Genomic DNA, 22,302 nt, shown 5'->3' with positions numbered 1-22,302 from the left:
CTGTGATCAATCGTTCTGCATGTCCACTGAAGACAGGACAAGTAACAATGGGCTTAATCTGCAGCAAGGAAGATTCAGGTTAAACATTAGGAAAAAACTATAAGGGTAGTTAAGCTCTGGAATAGGCTTCCAATGGAGGTTGTAGAATCCGTTCTCCCCACTCTGGCCTTGAAAGAACTGAATTAGACCAGGCACGCCCAATCAACCAATTAAGCTGCAAACAGAGTAGATTTAGGCTGTGTGGAAGAACCTTGCCTGTGAAGGAACAGGCAGGGCTTCTATAAAGCCAGGAGACTGCCAACAGTGTAGTGAGATGGCAGGGATGAAACTGCAGTATCTCTTCTTGAGGTAAAGGAAAAGGAAGGGGGCATAGGCACCCCTGAGAAAAGGGACAGGAATCCACAAGGAAAGGTTTACCTAGTAGGGCTAAGAGAGGGCTCTGACTAGGAAGGCTGTTGAATGAGAAGCTTAAAGAAGTATGGTAGGAAGTAGTCCAGGGCAGAGAGCAATAGGATTGGTGAAGACCCAGAAGGACTGCCTGATCCTGCTAGAGTCCTCTGGAAGGGGAAATCACCATGTGACCTGGCCAGAGGGCTGAGTCACAAAGCAGCTGTAACGTAACTCCATGAACAGGTGGAGAGCTGCAATGATGAAAGAGAAGAAAGGGTGTGCTGATCCAAGTGGAACTAATCCTTAGAATCAGCCAAAGGGGGCACCACCCAGTGGTGAGTAGAGCACCCAATGACACCATCATGCAGTGTGCAGCGGCAGTCAAAAAAGCAAACAGGATGTTAGTAATCATTAAAAAAGGAATAGAGAATAAGACGGAGAATATCTTATTGCCCTTATATAAATCCATGGTGCACCCACATCTTGAATACTGCATACGGATGTGGTCTCCTCATCTCAAAAAAGATATACTGGCATTAGAAAAGGTTCAGAGAAGGGCAACTAAAATGATTAGGGGTTTGGAATGGGTCCCATATGAGGAGAGATTAAAGAGGCTAGGACTTTTCAGCTTGGAAAAGAGGAGACTAAGGGGGGATATGATAAAGGTATAAAATCATGAGTGGTGTGGAGAAAGGGACAGGAATCCACAAGGAAAGGTTTACCTAGTAGGGCTAAGAGAGGGCTCTGACTAGGAAGGCTGTTGAATGAGAAGCTTAAAGAAGTATGGTAGGAAGTAGTCCAGGGCAGAGAGCAATAGGATTGGTGAAGACCCAGAATATAACTGCTTTCTCTAGGGTCATGGACTGGAACCCGGAGCAGAGGGTGCCCCTGGGCTCCCCTACCAACCAAAGCAAATTGGTATTGCTTGGGGCACTGAACGGGAAAACTACGTGAGTCACTGTAGGAGTGACATAGCCAGGGCAACGGGCGGAGGACTGCCTGATCCTGCTAGAGTCCTCTGGAAGGGGAAATCACCATGTGACCTGGCCAGAGGGCTGAGTCACAAAGCAGCTGTAACGTAACTCCATGAACAGGTGGAGAGCTGCAATGATGAAAGAGAAGAAAGGGTGTGCTGATCCAAGTGGAACTAATCCTTAGAATCAGCCAAAGGGGGCACCACCCAGTGGTGAGTAGAGCACCCAATGACACCATCAACTGAGGTTTTTAAGAACAGATTAGACAAACACCTGTCAGGGATGGTATAGGTTTATGCCTCAGCACAGGGGGCTGGACTTGATGCCTTATTAATGTCCCTTCCAGCCCTACATTTCTATGATTACTTCAGAGTGCTTTTAGGGCATCTTATTATTATTCTACAGTTTGCAATTCTGAGAAATTCTCAATTCCATAATGTCAGGAAAACACATAATGAAGTAAAAAGAAGTACCCTCCTTAGAGCAACAAGTACATGAATTAGACAAAATCATTAGACTGCCAATTGCTGATCTGGTGATGGATTCTGGAACTACCTGTATCTTAGCTTTATTAACCCTGGTAGACTTAATCTACAGCAGAAAAATTATGGAGTATATTCATAAATAGGGGGACAATGGTTTCAAATTTCAGAAGCATGATAACCTCATTTTAGAATATCAAAACTATTTATCATATTATATTAGGATCAACACAAACTTAGTAAGAGGAAAAAATAGGGAAAGCTGAGAGTTCTAACCTTCCCAGCACCTCAGAGAAGCACCCCTACCCAGCAGATGTTCCTCCTGATAGCAGTTCTTGGGGTGTTTGCTTGGGCAGATAGCTGGCCTCTTGTAGTAGTAAGTTATATGATCAATTAGGAAATGTGGCCCCTTTCCATCTTGTGTTGAGGTGGGAGAGTGGCGCTCCAGGCACTCTTCTAGTAGCATTTCAAACTTTGGGCTGGACAGGCAAGATTTTGGGAAGAGAAGCAGATAGTAGGACACCCATTCAGTGTATTCTCTGCCTCACCTCATCATCCTATGACCAATCCTATTCAACTTATTCATAAATGATCTGGAGAGACAGGTAAACAGTGAGGTGGTAAAGTTTGCAGATGATACTAAACTGCTCAAGATAGTTAAGACCAAAGCAGACTGTGAAGAACTTCAAAAATATTTCACAAAATTAAGTGATTGGGCAACAAAATGACAAATGAAATGTAATGTGGATAAATGTAAAGTAATGCACATTGGAAAAAAGAACCCCAACTATATATACAATATGATGGGGGCTAATTTAGCTACAACTAATCAGGAAAGAGATCTTGGCGTCACCGTGGATAGTTCTCTGAAGATGTCCATGCAGTGTGCAGCGGCAGTCAAAAAAGGAAACAGGATGTTAGGAATCATTAAAAAAGGAATAGAGAATAAGACGGAGAATATCTTATTGCCCTTATATAAATCCATGGTGCACCCACATCTTGAATACTGCATACGGATGTGGTCTCCTCATCTCAAAAAAGATATACTGGCATTAGAAAAGGTTCAGAGAAGGGCAACTAAAATGATTAGGGGTTTGGAATGGGTCCCATATGAGGAGAGATTAAAGAGGCTAGGACTTTTCAGCTTGGAAAAGAGGAGACTAAGGGGGGATATGATAAAGGTATAAAATCATGAGTGGTGTGGAGAAAGTGAATAAGGAAAAGTTATTTACTCATTCCCATAATATAAGAACTAGGGAGCACCAAATGAAATTAGTGGGCAGCAGGTTTAAAACAAAGAAAAGGAAGTTCTTCTTCACACAGCGCACAGTCAACCTGTGGAACTCCTTGCCTGAGGAGGTTGTGAAGGCTAGGACTATAACAGGGTTTAAAAGATATCCTCCATTAATTTAAGTCCATTAATGGCTATTAGCCAGGATGGTTAAGGAATGGTGTCCCTAGCCTCTGTTTGTCAGAGGGTGGAGATGGATGGCAGGAAAGAGATCACTTGATCATTACCTGTTAGGTTCACTCCCTCTGGGGCACCAGGCATTGGCCACTGTCGGCAGACAGGATACTGGGCTGGATGGACCTTTGGTCTGACCCAGTAAGGCCATTCTTATGTTCTTATCCTTACATGCAATTGGAGCAGCCAGCAGGGTACAGGAATTACGCAACATGTCCCCAGTGTGCTTATAGCAATTTCAGTGGCAGTTGTAAAAAGAAAGTTCCACTTGTACAGCCGATGCGATCACAGCAGTAGCAAGCACATCTGCAATGAGGCAGCTACTCAAGTGAGCAGCATTCGCCTTAATGTTAATTTCAGAGAAGGGCAGCAGAAAGTTTTGCTGTGCCCATCCCTGAACATAATAGATTCTTGTCCCTTTTTCCCCCCCCACACCACTCTGAACCACACCTGGCTAATAATTCTAGGGAGAGACAGTAAGATCATTCTTTGGGAAACACCCCAAACTCATTTTCACCTTTGACTCATTTTACATATACAGTGTATGTTTGGTGAAGGGGACCCTTTAGGTCCCGCCAAGCCTCCTCTTGCCGAAATAGTGCCGATATATTTTTTCCTTTTAGCTTTAGCAATTGACTTACATTGGTTTACACTGATTATGCTGTCAAGATTGTCTCCACAAGGAAGAGAACTAAAAGCTTAGTTTTTTAAAAAATGAAAGATGATATTCTTCTTCATAGTGCCCCAAAACTGGCTCAGTTAACTAGGGACTTGGATGAGCCCAAAAATGTCCCCTCCAATTTATCAATCCAGTGCACAAAATAACTCTGAACTACAAGGATTACAAGCTAAGAGAATCTCTTGCTGGGTCACACGTTTCATGGTTCTGGTCCTGACAATTACAGAACATGAAGATGCACTTTCCCTTGTGCCCACATAACCAAGGTTTTGGCCAGAAGACTTTTTCTTCCTGTGATAGAGGTTATAGATCCCACTATACTTTTTCAGAAAAAGTACCTATCCCAGCATCTTGGATAAATTCCCTTTTGTCAGGGGGCATACTAGAAAAAGCACCTTCCTAAAAAAAAAAAAAAAAAACAACCTATAATAGAGCAGGTTATTTTCTGTACCATGTTAGACTTGCCTGCATATGTGTTGGCCTTGTTCAATAGATCTGTGCATGCATGCATGTCAGCAAAAGCACGAATCCCTAAGCAGTTGATAGGATGAAGCTGGGATTCTAAAAACTCACAGCAAGTCCTCTTCACATCCTGCAACTGTAACAGACCAGCTGCTGGGAGAAGTACCTGTAAGAAGCAAAAACTAGTTAATATTCCATCTGACTTTATGCTATAGTATTATGACAACATCTATAAGACAAAGCAGAAAAATATAAAAATTTGACACAACAATGGAGAATGGAAAAGTATCAGAACTACAAGAGTTAGAGCTAGAAAAACCTACTAGGTCATTCCGATTCACCTCCCTGCAAACATAAATTTATTAGTGTGAAGTTTAGTTTTAAGGGTCACAAGCAGTGGGGGCTTTTGCCACTTTCGAAATCATTCCACATACTAATCACGGTGTAAGTAAACTCTTCATAACATTCAGTTTGTGGGGTTTTTTCCCCTCTTACACATCCTATTACTCCTAGTTATATTCCTAACCCTTTTCACTAACCTAGACACTATTTTCCCCATGGGGTATTATACCCATTGAAATATTTGTAGACTTATGCCTCTTCTTAGTCATCATTTAGCCACATTACATATATTAAACTCTAGTCTTTCTTCATCAGAAAGTTCTCCCCACTCCCAAGTAATTGTTTTTGTTCTCCTTCAGAGGAATTACAGTCAAATATGCCTTATTTATGGTATTTTAGGCTTGCCAGTCTTCCTTCTACAGTGGTGGATATTAATTCTGTCACTGAATGTCACTCATGAATTTCTCCATCTTTGTTTTCCTAAAAATCTAACACCACTGCACATATATGATGTAAAAAAAAAAAAAAAACCTCTTTACTATACTCAAGTCATACAAGACATGGCCATTAGTCCCAAATCTCCCTATTTCTCTCCTCATATTCTTGATCAGTTGTTCCCCAACAATAAGTAGCTGATCCCAGATGGCTTTTCCACTGATCTGAGTTTAAGTTTTGGATCACAAAACTGTCTTCTATTTAATTTAGGAATTTCTTTTATGATGCATGTTTTACTATATTTGTTACTCAGCTATCACAGTAGTACAAATTACCCCACAAATTCTGTACATTGTGGTTTTGAGCATCTTGAAGTATCTTAGTACTTTAGATTTCTCACTCTCCCAAGTCCCAGTGATCAGATGACCACTGTTATTGTTTGTATGTTAATCTAAATAATTTCATATCCATCGTTCACTGCTGAATTGCAATAGCTAGCATTGTAAATAATTATGAATCACTGTCTAGTGCCATATTTGTGTGTGTCTTTCTTTTCGCCAACACAGGCTATTACCCTCTAAACTGTTCCAATTACAAGTGGCAACCCACCAGATCATAATTGAAGACTCCAGTAATAAATAAAAGCGCATTGTTAGCTTACATATACCAGATTACAACTTTCTAGATCAAACTCTTTCAGTGACAATCTTTCAGCAGAGCTTGTGTAAGTTTGTTAGAGTGAAACCATATAGGGCCAGGTAATTCTAAGTTTGGGCCTTGAAAACACTATCCTTCAAAAAAAATATTTAGCAATAAAAAATGAACTACTTGAAGACAACAGGAAAAATGTTTTATGCTTTTCAGCGGCACAGCAGAGAAGAAATAACTTAATGCCATTACACACACATTGTTCTTCAACCTTAAAACTGAACATGAGACTATTCTGTCCTAGAATTGTGCCTTTGAGTGAAGTTTTCTTCTGCCATCTACCATTTCTTCATGAAGCATTTTTATTTTTATGTATAAATAGAAATCTCATTAAAATAAGTAAATGTGAAATGATTACTAAACCATGTCTATAGGCAACAGCAGCAACAACAACAATTGGAAAGATTTTAAAATCTAGAGTGGACTTGCAATTGTAAGTCATGTGGAGGGAGAATAAGTCCGTGGAATTCTTGTTCAGCCTGTAGGTAAGGAAGGTGCTAGTCACACTGTTCATACTGTTCCCTCATTATCTTAACAGATTCTGGAGAATGTATGCAGTGTTGTTGTAGCTGTGTTGGTTCCAGGATATTAGAGACATAAGGTGGGTGACTTTTATTGGACCAATCTTGGAAAAGGAGACAGACAGTGAGGTGGCAAATTTGCAAATGATACAAAACTACTCAAGACAGTTAAGTCCAAAGCAGACTGCAAAGAGCTACAAAGGATCTCACAAAACTGGGCGACTGGGCAAAAAAAGGGCACATGAAACTCAATGTTGATGCAAAGTAATGTACATTGGAAAACAATCTCAACTATACATATAAAATGATGAGGTCTAAATTAGCTGTTAGCACTCAAGAGAAAGATCTTGGAGTCATTGTGGACAGTTCTCTGAAAACATCCACTCAATGTGCAGTGGCACTCAAAAAAGTGAACAGAATGCTGGGAATCATTAAGAAAGTGATAGATAATTAGACAGAAAATATCGTATTGCTGCTATATAAATAAATGGTATGCCCACATCTTGAATACTACATGCAGATGTGGTTGACCCATCTCAAAAAAAAAAAAAAGATATTGGAATTGGAAAAGGTTCAGAAAAGGGCAACAAAAATGATTAGGGGTATGGAACGGCTTCCGTATGAGGAGAGATTAATAAGATTGGGAGTTTTCAGCTTGGAAAAGAGACTAAGGGAGGATATGATTGGGGTCTATAAAATCGTGACAGGTGTGGAGAAATTAAATAAGGAAGTATTTTTTACTCCTTCTCATAATACAAGAACTAGGGGTTACCAAATGAAATTAATAGGCAGCAAGTTTAAAACAAACAAAAGGAAGCATTTCTTCACACAACGCACAGTCAACCTGTGGAACTCTTTGCCAGAGAATGTTCTGAAGGCCAAGACTATAACAGGGTTCATAAAAGAACTAGATAAATTCATGGAGGATAGGTCCATCAATGGCTATTAGAAAACTTTAGGGAAATTAAAAGTTACAAGATATTTCAGAAATGGCAAAATGTTTTGTTTTATCAATGTTTTGTTTGTTTTTATTGAAAAAAAACATTGACATTCCTGAATTAAAGTGTTGCAGTTTGGTTTGTTGCTTTGACCCAAAACATTTCATTTTGAGTCCGTTCAACATCAATGTTGCGTCACGGGAGTTGTCGTTTGGATTCCTGATGCCCCTGTTCTTCTTTGAGGGTCTGCCTACAACTGGCAAGATGCAATATATGCTCTCCCTTCTGGTCACAGATTGTGTTGCTTCAAGCTCAATATAGGTCAGCCAGAAAGCCCAGCCCATAAAGAGGAATGGGGGCATCAGGAATCTAAACTACAATACCTATGAGACAATGTACCACAATAGGGAAACAGAGTTTAATGTTCAATTGACTTGAAATGAAACTTTTCAAATAACAACAAACCTAAATATTCTAGTTCGGGTCCTGAAATGAAGTATTTTGTTTTGGTTTGTATTGGCAAATTGAAATTTTCCCACAGAACATTTCAATTGTGTAGAAACTCCATTTTCCATCAAAATATATTGGGATGGAAGATTTCCTACCAGCTGTATTAACGGCCACTGCAATTTTGGTACAATTACAGTGCTATGATAAAAATAAAAAAATGATGCGCTTGAGCTTGCCCTCTTCCTCTCTCAGGGGAAAAAAAAGTTTTATCATTGAGACAAGGGGAGGCAGATAACATCTTTTATTGGACCACTTCTATTAGTGAAAGGGACAAGCTGTTGAGCTTCTCAGAGCTATTCCTCAAGTCTGGAGAAGGTAGCCAGAGTGTCCAAGCTAAATACAAGGTGGGACAGACTTGAGCATAAAGGATTCACACATGTTCTAGGAGATCACTTAAAGTGAAGTGGGCAATTAACCTTTCTGAAGGACGAAGGAGGTTTAGTAGGCAGCAAGGTGTATTACAAATTATTGTAATGAGCCATAAAATCAGTGTGTCTGTTAAGTCGATGGATTTTAGTGCCCAGCAGTGTAATGAATTTAAGTTCCCAGCCTCCTCTTTTGAAGGTGTTATGCAGGTTTCCTTTGAGATAAAGACTGAGAGGTTACATATGGAGTGATCCTTTTGTGAAAAGTGTTCACCCATGGGCGATAAAAACACCCTATTTCATCATTTCTCTGTGTGAGATCATTCGAGAGCATAGGGATTGTCTAGTTTCACCCACACAGTTGTCACTGGGGCATTTAGTGCACTGGATGAGGTAAACCACATGTTGTGACAGGCATGGGTAGGACTCATGTATCTTAAAAGGTTAGTTGTTGGGGGGTGGGTATTAATCATCTTAGCAGTGGAGATATATCTACAGATTTTACATCTGTTATGGCAGGGTCTGCTCCCATTTGAGTTGGTGTGTCCTTGTCTGTGGCAGCTTGCTTCTGATGATGAGCAAGGTGAGGCAGGGGAGGGGTGTTTGAAGGCCAGAGGGGGGGGGGGGGGGAGAAGGGTTGAGACATTTCTTTCAGGATGTGGTCCTCCCCATTCTTTGATACACTGTATGGGTTCTAGTGTGGAGCTTCCCCCCCGTAGAGAAACAAGTTCTCTTGGAGCATTTGGGTGGGCCATTCCAGGATGTGATCTGCTTCCCTGGTGGAGTGTCCTTGTTTAGTGAAGTTGGTTTTAAGTGTGTATCCAGGACTTTCTCATTGGAGCATATTCTGTGGTATCGGAGAGCTTGATTGTAGATAACAAATTTCTTGGTGTGCCAGGTGTGATTACTTGATCTGTGGAGGTAAGTGTGGTTATACATGCAGGGGGGGGAGGGAGAGAGAAATAGCTCAGTGGTTTGCACATTGGCCTGCTAAACCCAGGGTTGTGAGCTCAATCCTTGAAGGGGCCACTTAGGGATCTGGGGCAAAATCAGTACTTGGTCCTGCTAGTGAAGGCAGGGGGCTGGACTCAATGACCTTTCAGGGTCCCTTCCAGTTCTATGAGATAGGTCTCTTGTATATAGATGTCTGTAGAGTTCCATTGCTGAACCTGATCATGGTGTCCAGGAAGTTGATGCTGGTGTGGGAGTGTTCTAGAGAGTCTGTGGGATGGGTGGTGGTGGCTGAAGTTATGGTGGAAACCTATGAAAGAGTTTAGGTCACCTGTCCAGAGGATGAAAATACCATTTATCTATACAAGGTATATCATTGGTTTTCTAGTGCGTTGTTTCCAGGAATTCTTCCTTGCGGTGGCCCATGAAAAGACTGGCATATGGCTTTTCCCGTGGTTTGGGCAAAACGTTTGTTGTTCAATGTAAAGTTGTTTAAGACCAGCCATACTGGGTCAGACCAACGGTCCATCTGGTCCATTATCCTGTCTTCCAACAGCGGCCAATGCCAGATGCTTCAGAGGTAATGAACAGAACAGGGCAATTATTCAGTAATCCATCCTGTCATCCAATCCCAGCATCTGGCAGTCAGAGGGGACACGCAGAGCATGGGGTTGCATCCCTGATCATCTTGGCTAATAGCCATTTTGGCTATTCTCCATGATTTACCTAATTCTTTTTTTAATCCAGTTATAGTTTTGGACTTCATAACATCTCCTGGCAATGAGCTCCACAGGTTGACTGTGTGTGTTGTTTGAAGTACCTCCTTTTGTTTTAAACCTGCTGCCTATTAATTTCATTGAATGACTCCTGGTTCTTGTGTCATGTAAAGGAGTAAATAACACTTCTTTATTCACTTTCTCCACATCATTCATGATTTTATAGACCTTTATCCTATCCTCCACCCCCTTAGTCATCTCTTTTCCAAACTGAAATGTCCCAATTTTTAAACTCTCTCTTCATATGGAAGCTGTTCCATACCTTTAATCGTTTTTCTTGCCCTTCTCTGCACCTTTCCCAATTCTAATATATCTTTTTGAGATGGGGTGACCAGAACTGCACACAGTATTCAAGATGTGGGTGTATCATGGATTTATATAGTGGCATTATGATATTTACTGTCTTGTCTGTCCTAATGGTTCCTAACATTGTTAGCTTTTTTGATTGCTGCTGCACATTGAGCAGATGTTTTCAGAGAACTATCCACAATGACTCCAAGATCTCTTTCTTGAGTGGGAACAGCTAATTTAGACCCCATCATTTTGTATGTATAGTTTTCCAATATACATTACTTTACATTATCAACATTGAATTTCATCTGCCATTTTGTGGCCCAGTCATCTAGTTGTGTGAGATCCCTTTGTAATTCTTCACAGTCTATTTTGGATTTAATTATCTTGAGTAATTGTGTATCATCTGTAAACTTTGCCATTGTTTACCCTTTTTCAAGATCATTTATGAATATTTTGAACAGCACTGATCCCAGGTCAGATCCTTAGGGAACACCTCTATTTACCTCTCTTCATTCTGAAAACTGACCATTTATTCCTATCCTTTGTTTCCTGTCTTTCAACCAGTTACTGATCCATGAGAGGACCTTACACCTTATCCCATGGATGCTTACTTTGCTTAAGAGTCTTTAGTTAGGAACCTTGTCAAAGGCTTTCTGAAAGTCCAAGTATACTATATCTACTCGATCACCCTTGTCCACATGTTTGTTGACCCCATCACAGAATTCTAATAGATTGGGAGGCAGGATTTCCTTTTACAACAGCTGCATTGAGTCTTCCCCAACAAATCTTGTTAATCTATGTGTCTGATAATTTAGTTCTTTACTATGGCAGAGAATGAAATGGATGAGTTTGGTGATGTGTTTGGGGTGGATTTCTGAGTGTTTTCCATTGTCTTTTAGATATTTGAAGCAGGCAGCAATGCCTCATAATGAGGGATGTTGGTGTATAGAGAGATGATGTCCATGATGGCAAAGGTATTGTTCTAAAGGAGGTTGTTACAGTTGGAGTTTCTGGAGGAAACTGGTTCTGTGTGTGGTGAGTGGTTTGAAGATTGTTTCTATGAGTCGTGATACTCCTTCAGTAAAAGTGCTGTGGCCAAAGATGATGGTTCTGCCTTGGTTCCCTTGTTTGTGTATCTTGGGAATCATGTAAAAGGTCCCTGTGGTGGGTTTGTGAGGGATGAAGTTGTAGAGTTTTTCTTGGGGTTGTTTGGGGAAGGATTTGATGATATCCTTAAACTCCTTTGTGGACTATGGAGTGGGGTCTTTTATTGAGTTCTTTATAGTAGGTGGTATCAGAGATGTCAGTTGGCTTTGTTGGTGTAGTCATCACAAATGAGGACTACAATGGCACCTCCTGTGTGTGCTGGTTTGATCACTACTTGGTGGTTGGATTTCAGGGACTGCATAGCTTCCCTCTCAGTGGTGGAGATATTGTGGTGGATGTAATGTTTATTAAGGATTTCACAGTTGATTTTTTCCCCCTGCACCAGTGTTTAAATGATCAAATGTGTGGTTTCATCCGCTGAGGGGTGTCCAGTCAGGTGATTCTTTTTTTTTTTTTATGTCTGTTGGTGGAGACAGGGTGGTTGTGGGTGGTGGTGTCTTTGTGAAATAATTCTTTGAGGCAGAGTTGGCAAAATAATTATCCTAGTTCTCCACATGTTAGTATGGTATCAGGTTCTGTAGTAGGGCAGAAGTTCAGTCACTTGGACAGCACAGGTAATGCTGTTCCAGTCAGGAGTAGTCTTGATAGGTTGATGTTGAGGTGTTGTGTAAATTCAATGCAGTGGGTCCTGTTTTTTTCCCAGAGGCAGTGTTCTCTTGGTCGTGGTGGTGTTGTAGCTGGTTCCACTTTTTGGTTTTGTGCTGGATGGCTGTCATCAGGATTTTTTGATAGTTCTGGATTTCCTGCACAATCTCCAAGTTTCCTGATTTTTTTTTTTTCAGTGTGTGGGAGTTGGAGGTGATTTTTTTTTATTAAAAGTGGTCTCTTCTAGAGTACATGAAGTGCAGGAGATGGTTCTTCAGTTGTCCTTCTGAAGAGCTGTTCAGCATATATGGAGCTCTACGTAGTGTTCAGAGTGTTATAGGTGGTGAGTCCTCTGGGGATGATGTTTTGAATCTTGCATTTCTCAGGAAGTAGATGTCACTCTTTAGTTTGGCCTCAATCTTCTTCATGTTGCGGAATTTCCATTGAAAATTTTTAAACATTATTACAAAGATTAAAATATCTGTTTCTGGAGACAAATACTAAGACAATCACAAACATTTCCCAACCTGAATTTTTACAGAGCTATTGCTAGTATATTGTCTATTATTAGGTTTTGGTTTGTTTGAAGGCACAAAATAAGTTTAAGAAGATAAAGACTTCCATTACTGTGGCCATTTAAGACAATTTTGGAACATCATTCACTTTCATAGATTCTAGGACTGGAAGGGACCTTGAGAGGTCATCGAGTCCAGTCCCCTACCCTTCATTCCTTTAGAGTTACTGATGCCTCAGACAACTGAAGATTTGTTGTTTAGTCCTGCTTGAACTTATTTCTTCTCTTCCTTGGTCTCTCAAAGACCAGATTATTGTTACACATAACATTTATTTCTCATCTGAAGTTTTAATAATCCACTGTAATATCAAAGTAATCATCTCAGCAACCAAGTGTTTAATCTGAGGACTATCACTATGAGTGTGAAATAAACCAAAGGTCAGATCTTGAACAGAAGTCTGGCTTCAAGCAAAATTAACAATTAAAGGGGGGGGGGGGGAAATTACTTACACTTTTGCTAAACATTATTTTTCAAAAATATCTGAGAAATCACCATTTCTTTAAATCAAAACAACCTGTTGAATCTAAGTAAAAAGACAAGAAGATGTACATAGTCAGGTATAAAAATAATCTCATTTAAAGTCACACACCTCAGCTTCCTTAGAAAGATTCACTAATCACTAGATTAAGAGACTATAATGAGCTCATTTAAGTGAACATACAACATATGTACATGAAAATGTGAAAATTATAGTAATTAAAATAAGGTTTGTAACAGTTTCTATTAATAGCAAAACCATATTATAGTTCTCTATCATTTAGTGGCAAGAGATGGTTTGATGATGAATTTTAGGATAAGATATGACACTGGACTTCTATGGTATTTAGGATTAAGGCCCTGCTTCTGCAAGCCTTTATACAGATGTTTAATTTCATGTGAGTTATGCCCTGATACTGCAAGTACCTCACATGTGTTTAATTTTGCAATATTCATAGGAAGTTCTGTGCAAGTTTACCAGTACAGCTGAGCAAATAATTCTGTGAATATTTCTTGGGATTTTAAAATAACTTGCTTTCGATCATGTTTGCTCTCCTGTGTTTTCTTTCCACTAATACTTGAATGACTGTTAAAAGACAGTGAATATTAAGAGTTTTATACTGAAACAGAATTTTCAATTTGCATGCATAAATATTAATATTGAAATGCTTGCCCATCCATCAAAACAGAGAACAGAAATGCTATGAAAGTTAGAAGACCTATCACAATTAAGCAATACCTACCAGATTTTGCATATCTGTAATGAGTTTGTACAGTAAAAGATTCAAAGACATTTTAGTTCTGTAGGAAATAAATGCAAGAAAGTTTCAGGTTTCAGAGTAGCAGCCGTGTTAGTCTGTATCCGCAAAAATAACAGGAGTACTTGTGGCACCTTAGAGACTAACAAATTTATTAGAGCATAAGCTTTCGTGGGCTACAACCCACTTCTTCGGATGCATAAAGAGTGAACCATATATTGAGGTTCACTCTTTATGCATCCGAAGAAGTGGGTTGTAGCCCACGAAAGCTTATGCTCTAATAAATTTGTTAGTCTCTAAGGTGCCACAAGTACTCCTGTTATTTTTGAAGAAAGTTTCAATGTGCTCATGTATATTCCACCACTGGGGGAAAAGAAGAGGCTACATTCCATCAAATGTATCTAATTAGAATTACATGCTCAGCTCTAGTTACTAGGCAACATGAACAATGATTACATGTAGCTATTTGCAATTTTGCAACTGTAGAATTACTGGCCCTACAGCAACAAAGTCCTAAATGTTTAAAATGTTATATAGATACAAATTCATCAGAAGATAAAAAAATTAAGCTACTGCTCTGGTAAATCCATGAATAAAGGATACAAGTGGGGGTAAAAAGTTTTATAGCCCTAACTATGATAAACTGCAGCCAGGATAACATTCAGAGTAGTTGGTTCTTGCCCAAACTGCTACCATCTCACTCCTTTGCAGTCTACTGCTCAGGATGCTATTCCAAGGGATAACCAGTAGAGGACACACTAACTTTCTCTACAGATCACACAGTATATATCTTAATAAGCGAACTGCTCTGAAATTTGCTTGAAAATTTTGAGAAGATTATAATAAGGAAACATCTACTTCAGAGGTATTTTGTAATAACCCTTGTCATCCCAATATCTGAACACTGAGCACCACTGCAGATGGTTAAGTAGAAAATGCATATGCATTGTTTTATCTTGTAGTGCTGAAACTTGAAATTGCTTTAAGGTGTCCTGGGACATATTTGAATGAAAAAACATCTAGCCATAGTGCACTGAAGAAAACTACTTGGTTCCCTCCTTTTAATTCTCCCTCCTAAATGCCTCATTTTGCAGTTACACTCCTTCCAGAGTCCTTCAGACAGCTAGAAGTATTTGCAAATAGGACACTGCTTTCCATTTCCAATTAGGGGCAGAGTGCTTCTATCCAGCAGGACGGGGAACAAGTTAAGAATCTAAATTCTGTGTTACACTACCACTAGGTACCCCATGGCATCCTTCACTGGCCCTGTAATATCCTGTTTTATACTCTCTCCAAATAATTTATACATATACAAAACTACATTAAAAGAACAGTATTAAGATTACAAAAGTCAGACACTCAAAAGCTAGGAAAACACCAAAATAAAGGTTGCCTTTACAACCTTTATTCAGCCCCTTTGTGCATATGTATTGATGCAGCCTTTAATTACATTTTTCCACATACTGTACTATTTTCCCCTGCTTCATTCAGTGCACTGGATGTACCTGCTCTGGGGATGAATCAGGGTTATGCAATGAATGAGGCTGTTGGTCTGTAAGACCCCTTGTCTCATTTTTGCAGAAGCTAGAAGATATGTCATGAACAAGGCAGGAGATGGATGAGAGGCAGGAGAGAAAGAATGATCTCGTGGTTAATGCAGTTGAATACTGCCTTGGAGAATTGGAGCCTGTGCCATGGAGTTGCTGTGTGATACTGGGCAAGTCTCTTAAACCCAACTTTTCACAGGTGGTCACTAATTACATGTTCCTCATTTTCTGGGTACCAAACTTGAGACCCTGAAGTTTGACATGCTGAAGAGCTGAGCACTCACAGCTGCAACTGAAGTCAATGGGAGCTGTGCTTTAAATTTATGAAGTGCTATATAATATTAAGTATTCTGAAAAATCAGTTTCTAGGCATCTCAAATTGGGCACCTAAAATTAGTTGATACTTTTGACCTTAATGTCTCCATGACTCAGTTCCCCATCTGTAAAATGGGGATAATACTGCCTTCTAATTTCAGAGATGTTGTGAAAATAATTTCATTAGTGTTTGTGAAGCACTCTGACACTATAGTGATGAACATCATAAAAATGCCCATGAGGAAATGAATAATTCTGTCTTCAAAGCAGGGTTTCAATAGCATACAGTAATTAAGACCTGGGGCCACACATTGAACAATGAAAACAAAACATTGAATGAGGCAGGAGTTCTGAAGAAAAAAATAGTATGTGATCTCATTAAAGCTATATCATAATACATATGCACCAGGGGGCTGAATTCAGATTGGACGACCTTAATTTTAGCATTTCATAACTTTAGAGTGCTTAACTTTGCAACCTTAATATTGTTCTTTTAATGTATTTCATGTGTGCAATTTCCTAATTTAAAAAGCTAACTTAGTAAATAGAAAATTCCATCATGTGGCATCACATTGACACCTACCTAAATCATCAGCAGGATTGGAAACTTTAAATCCATGCCACAGTCCTCTGCCACTTAAGCTACTGGACTAACAGTTAGCAGTAGTAAGTTAGTGCTATTTGGACCAGCATTAGAGGGAGAAAGGACACTTTCCCAGTGGGTTTCACAGATATATGCTGACAGCAGAAAAATAGTGAGACTCAGATCTTGGGTTCCATTACAGGCTCTGGAGGGGAGCGTACTCAAATGGGCATAGACTCCTCTTTCTGCCATTCTCTCCAAGCTTGACACCTTCTCCCCCATCCCCTCCAACCTGTTCATGCCCCAGCCCTGTCTCTTCCCCACCACTGACTCCTCATCCCAGGCCCAATCTCCTCAACTAGTCAGTCCCACTCTCCACTCCCTGCCCAATAAATCCTAGTCTCCCCCCTCCAGAATCCCAGTCTCCCGCACTTCCAAATCCCCTCCCCAACTCCCCAATCTCTCTCCACCCTGCCAAACCTCCACTAACTCTCCTCCCTGCCCACTTTCCCCAACCTCACTAGCTCTAGCCCCAGTCTCCCTTCCTGAGATTCTCATCCAATCTCAGTGCTCTTGACTCCCCTGTCTTAGTGCCAGTCTTTGACCAGCCAGTCTCTGTTCTCTCCACACACTACGGCTCCTTATCAGATCTGTGTCCCCTCACCCTCACTTCTGCCTCCCCATTTCCCAACCCACAGGCACCCAGTCCCAATTTCCTTGCCCTGCCTACCTCAGTCTTCCCCTCGCCCAGCTCTTTTTATGATTTCAGTCCCTCCCCCACCCCACCCAAACCAATGGCTCCCTATCACTACCCTCTCCACTCCCTGGCTCCCAGACAATCACAGTCTCCTTGTGCCAATATACTCCTCCAGCCTTTCCCAACAGTGCCCTAGGTATGACTTATTCCCTCTGCATTTGAATCAGATGGCTTCCTCCCACACTACCATGGATACCAGTAGGGAGGTTATCGGAAACACAGAAGAGAGGCTCCATGCTCTCAGTTTCAGTGCTGGCCCCACCCTGGCTCAGAGCAGCCGTTACAGGGAAAGTCTGGCTTTGCCCCTGTAATCCCGGGCTGAAGGGAGCATGCTTAGTCACTTTGCAGGAATGGCACATGTGCAATCCTGTTACATGCAAGAGGTGTGAGGGGGATGGAATATGCTCAGATGCTCTGTAGGGATGGTGCATGTAGTCTGGCCAGCACTAGGAGCTGAGACAGGCTTGAGCATGCTCAGCAAGGACACAACCTTTGGAGATTTTAGCTGTTACACTCTAGCAAGTCCCTACTGAACACATGCAAATTGATTTTTTCTAAGGCTTATAACTTTGCCAAGCTTGGCTGGATCTTCACAGGGACAGCAAAAGGCTCAGCCCTGACAGAAGGCCACTGCCTCCCCACCAAGTTTTAAGTCTTGACTACAAAACATGGGTGAGATAGAGCTTTAAAAGTAATTCTGGTGACTTTTTTAAAAACATTGTTTTTTCCTAGCCTCATTCTTAGAAGTGGCTGAACAGTTTTGGCTGAAACTTTCCAGAAAAATGCAGCCCGAGTCATATACCAGCCATGGAAAAATTCAGCTGAAACAGTTGAAGTTTGGCAAAGCTTTAAGCAACTGAAAGCAGGGTCTTATAATGGCAACCTTAACAATAGGTGCTGCAACCAGCCCCACATATAATACTTCAATATCGACTCTCCATTTGAGTCCCGAAGGACTATCACCAGAGATGTTGTTCTGCCACAACCCGAACATTATTCATGTATGGGAAGGGGGTGAGAGAAGACCTTAAAAATGGATCGGTCTTTGCAGACTGAAAGATTTGGGAAATTTCTGTGCACTACGAGACTTTCTCCTGAACTGCCATATCATACGGGGCCAAAAAATGTAACGATGCTCCATGGGTTGTACTGGCTACCAATTAGTTTTCAGGTGTAAAGAAAGGTATAACTTTAAAAAGAGCACTGTATGATTTGAGTCCTGTCTTATATTGTGCTCTCCACCCTCCTGCATACAATACTGGCATCTGAGAATTCAACTAGAGCACTCAGTCACCACTGTATTGTTTGCTTTACTCTAGTGCAGGGGTGGGCAAACTGTGGCCCGCGAGCTGTTTTAAGATGGTCTGGGAGCTCCCAATGGGGAGTAGGGTCTGGGGCTTTCCACGATCTGGGGCAGGCGCTGGGTCGGGGGCCGCACCATGCGGCACAGCCCCGCTCTGGCACTCCGGCCGGGGTGCTGGATCAGAGGCCGCACCACACGGCGCAGCCCCGCTTTGGCCGGGGTGCTGGGTCGGGGCCACACCTCGTGGCTCGGCCCCGCGCCAGCCAGGGCACAGGGTCGGGGGCCACTCCCGGAAGCCACGGCATGGCCCTGCTCCAGCTCCTAAGCACTCCAATGGGAGCTACAGGGGTGGTGCCTGTCAATGGGGAAGTATGCAGAGCCACCTGGCCGTGCCTCCAGGTAGAAGCCAGAGAAGGGACATGCCACTGCTTCCGGGAGCCACTTGAGGTAAGCGCCGCTCAGAGCCTGCACCCCTGAGCCTCTCCCAATTTCCCAACACCCTGCCCCAGCCCAGATCCCCTTCCCACTCTCCAAGCCCCTTGATCCCATCCCAGAGCACCCTCCTGCACTCCAAACCTCTCATCCCCATCCCCACAGCAGAGCCTGCACCCCAAACCGGAACCTGCACCCCTTCCCACACCCCTGCCCCAGCACTGATCCCCCTCCTGCCCTCCAAACCCCTCTGTCCCAGCCCAGAGCACCCCCCTACACCCAAACTCCTCATCCCCAGACACACCCCTAGAGCCCTTACCCCCCTCCTGCACCCCAACCCCAATTTTGTGAGCATTCATGGCCCGCCATACAATTTCTATTCCCCAATGTGGCCCTCAGGCCAAAAAGTTTGCCCACCCCTGCTCTTGCGCCTAGCATTTGATTCAGTTTGGAGGGAAGCATTACGGAAAGCAGTAAAATCATATGGAGTTCCAGATAACTGCAATTATGAAAGTTATGCTATGTACCAAGACCCCTGTAGTGCTGTAAGAATTAGTGGAAAATTAAGCAACTGGTTCAAGTCAAAGTTTGGTGCAGGACAAGGGGGCATGGAATTACTGTTATTTTTCATCATGTTCTTATACTGAAGTTAAGGATAGTAGATGAGTTTGAGGGCATGATATTGGATGATCTACAGTTAAGCTCTTTAGCTTATGCAGATGATATACAACTGGAGACCTATTTGAATTAATGATACTCTTCACTACCTTGGAAAATTGTGTAGTCAACTTGGACTTAAAATAAATGCCAAGACAACAGCAGTTGAGTCTTGGAAAAGAAATAATAGATAAAATGTTGAAATGCAGCAGTGAAACCACAGAACAAATACAATCTTGTGTGTATCTTGATCAGTGCCGATCTTTCCCTCAAGAATGAGGTTAAAAGGCGACGTGCTTTTACAAGCATTGCACAGAAGTTGATGAAATTATAGACTGAAAAACACTGTGTTTGGTAATAAAGTGAAAATTTATCAAACCAGTGTACTAATAGTATTACTCTGTGGTCTGAAAGCAGTTGCTTTAAATACAGATATCAGAATGCTGGAGGTAGCAGAGGGGGGAGTTCTCTGGAAGGTGGCAGGTAGAAAGTGGAATGATTTTAAGACAAATCAAAAATCCGGGTATTGGCTGCAGTAAAAAGATTACGATGGTGGGGACACTGTAGAAGACAAACAGATGATAGGATGCTAAAGAAAACAATGCAAATACAATCCAAGTCAGTCAGATCAAGAAGCTGACCACCATCTACGTAGCAGGCCATTATATGCCTGGACACAACCAGACTGGGTTTAATGGAGGAACAAGCCTTGAACAGGAAAGAACAGTGACAGTTCTTTTGCTTAAGACACGTTTAAAAGTGCCTTACATACAAAACAGAGACCTTAAAATAATATAGTCAAAGCTAGGCTTCTTATTTACTTTTAAAATGCCGACAAATGAATAGCATGGTAAGTGCCTAAAAAATACAAACATGACATCCTTCCTTTTATCGCCATGTGCAGGAGACAAGTCTGAATCAGCAACACTGGTGAAAGACTAAATAAGATGAGTTATCTTATAAGAGTCCCAATGCTCCACAGTCCAAAACATGAGAGCCCTACATACAGGGTCACATGCCTAGCAGTCTCAGATGAAGAGATACTCATGATGACAATACTGTGGCTAGTGAGATATTCACCCTTAAGAAAGACATGGCTCCAGATATAACTCAGATTAACTGATTAGTTTCTGTATGAATAGTTGATTGCACCACATCTGAACAATGAATCAATACAGAATTTTCCCACTGACTCCAGTCTTCACCTGAAAAGCTATTTAGGAGGAATTTTGATCTTTTGACCTCACTAGGCTGGCTAAATATTCTCAAGCTTTAGATATGTGTTTAACCTCTTAACCTCCAAGAGCCACATGTGTTTCACAGCTGGTAGCAAAGAATTAGAAATGATGGGGTTAATAGCATAGTGAGTAACAAAACAGAAGTGACTTTTTTGCCAGAAATTTTCTTCCTATGTAAAAATAACTGTTTGGTCTGATCTTGAATTTCAAAGGAAAACCTTCTGAGTTTGAAGTACCACAGCATTCATGTACTGTTAAAATGAAACCCACTACAGAGAACAGTGGACAAGTAATGTTAATGCACAAAAAAGCCTACAAAATCTAATTCTTAAAATATTCAAACTCTGTACTTTCAATGGTTAAATAGTCACAAGTTCAGAAAACTGCATTTTTTTTTTTTTTATATACACACTAAACCTGAAATATAGGTTCATATTTCTGACATATGAAGAGAAGAAAAGAGCTGCACTAAGACCAGGAAGGTTTTGTGCAGATTACGAAAAGAAGTTAAGGTTAGGCCAGGGTTAGCGAATACACTTAAACTAGCTCCAATTTAACCTGGGTTTTTAATCCAAATCTGGAGAAACCTGTAGTGAAACTTAACATTTAATGAAATGGGGGGTAAATACACATTCACATTTTGATACTGCAGTTAAATTACACTGCTGCCAGGTATATTTATGCAAACATTACAAAGCACTTAAAGTATTTAAAAACTACATCTATGGGAATAATATAAGTGTTACAAACTTCGCAGTTCATCTCTTTCAGCATTTATGTCTGATAATTTGTCCTGGCATCTTTACTGAACATTTTCAGGGTACAACCCATGTGCTGGATGCACTGGTGTGGTTTTAAAAATACATGTATGAAAATGCAGCACTGGATTTAGAGCTGTGCAAGGAGCACAAAGGTTAGAACATGTGAGCTAAAGGACACGTTTATAGGGTTGCATGGTGTCTAAGTCATACTGCTTTCACTGATTTAAGGGCAATTGGACAGTAGCCCTTAACACTACAAATGTATCCTGAAGCTTCATGAGCCTTATGCAATTCAAAATGGACAACAGCCTTATGAAGTGCAATCCGTGAAAGTCTCAGATAACTGAACAAAATACAGTTCTAGAGCTTGTCTGACGCCCTTTAATGCGCACTAGATACCTTTCAGTGTGCGTCAGCAGGATCTACATGGGGCAGTTAGAGCACAACATGTTCTATCGCTCTACATTTCACACCCCTCTAATTCGCACTACAGTGATGTACAGCCCCTTATTTCCCAACCGTTTTGCTATACAGCAGCCACGGTGTTCACAACATATTATTGTTTCAGATGTAAATAAGCATTCAGCAAAATACCAAAATAAAAGAGAATTACAACCATATGAAATGCTGTAATAAACATTAAGATGGCGAGGACTTGGACTATCTGACTAAACTGGAAACTAGAAGCCATCATGGTATTAAGGAAAGCAGTGAGTGTAGATACTTGCCTTTTAGTTATTTCCTAAAATACATTTGTGTAACATTAACAGTCCATTGTAGGTCACCCAAAGCAAGAGTTTAGAGTTCTTGTTCATACTGTACTGCAATACTTGAGAGATTACAAAATATTGTAAA

General features: G+C 41.1%; 1 protein-coding gene across 1 annotated transcript in view; it reads right to left on the bottom strand.

The window, feature by feature from the left end:
• KLHL2 (kelch like family member 2) overlaps positions 1-22,302 on the bottom strand; it is a 99,991-nt gene that overhangs the window by 45,031 nt on the left and 32,658 nt on the right. Inside the window, exon 3 of the mRNA XM_065405012.1 lies at positions 4,456-4,618. Coding sequence (XP_065261084.1) covers positions 4,456-4,618 — 163 coding nt within the window. The remainder of the gene's footprint in view (positions 1-4,455; positions 4,619-22,302) is intronic.

The sequence above is a fragment of the Emys orbicularis genome, chromosome 5 (genome assembly GCF_028017835.1).
Source record: "Emys orbicularis isolate rEmyOrb1 chromosome 5, rEmyOrb1.hap1, whole genome shotgun sequence".
Lineage (NCBI taxonomy): Eukaryota > Metazoa > Chordata > Testudines > Emydidae > Emys > Emys orbicularis.
This window is presented reverse-complemented; position numbering and strand designations above follow the sequence as displayed.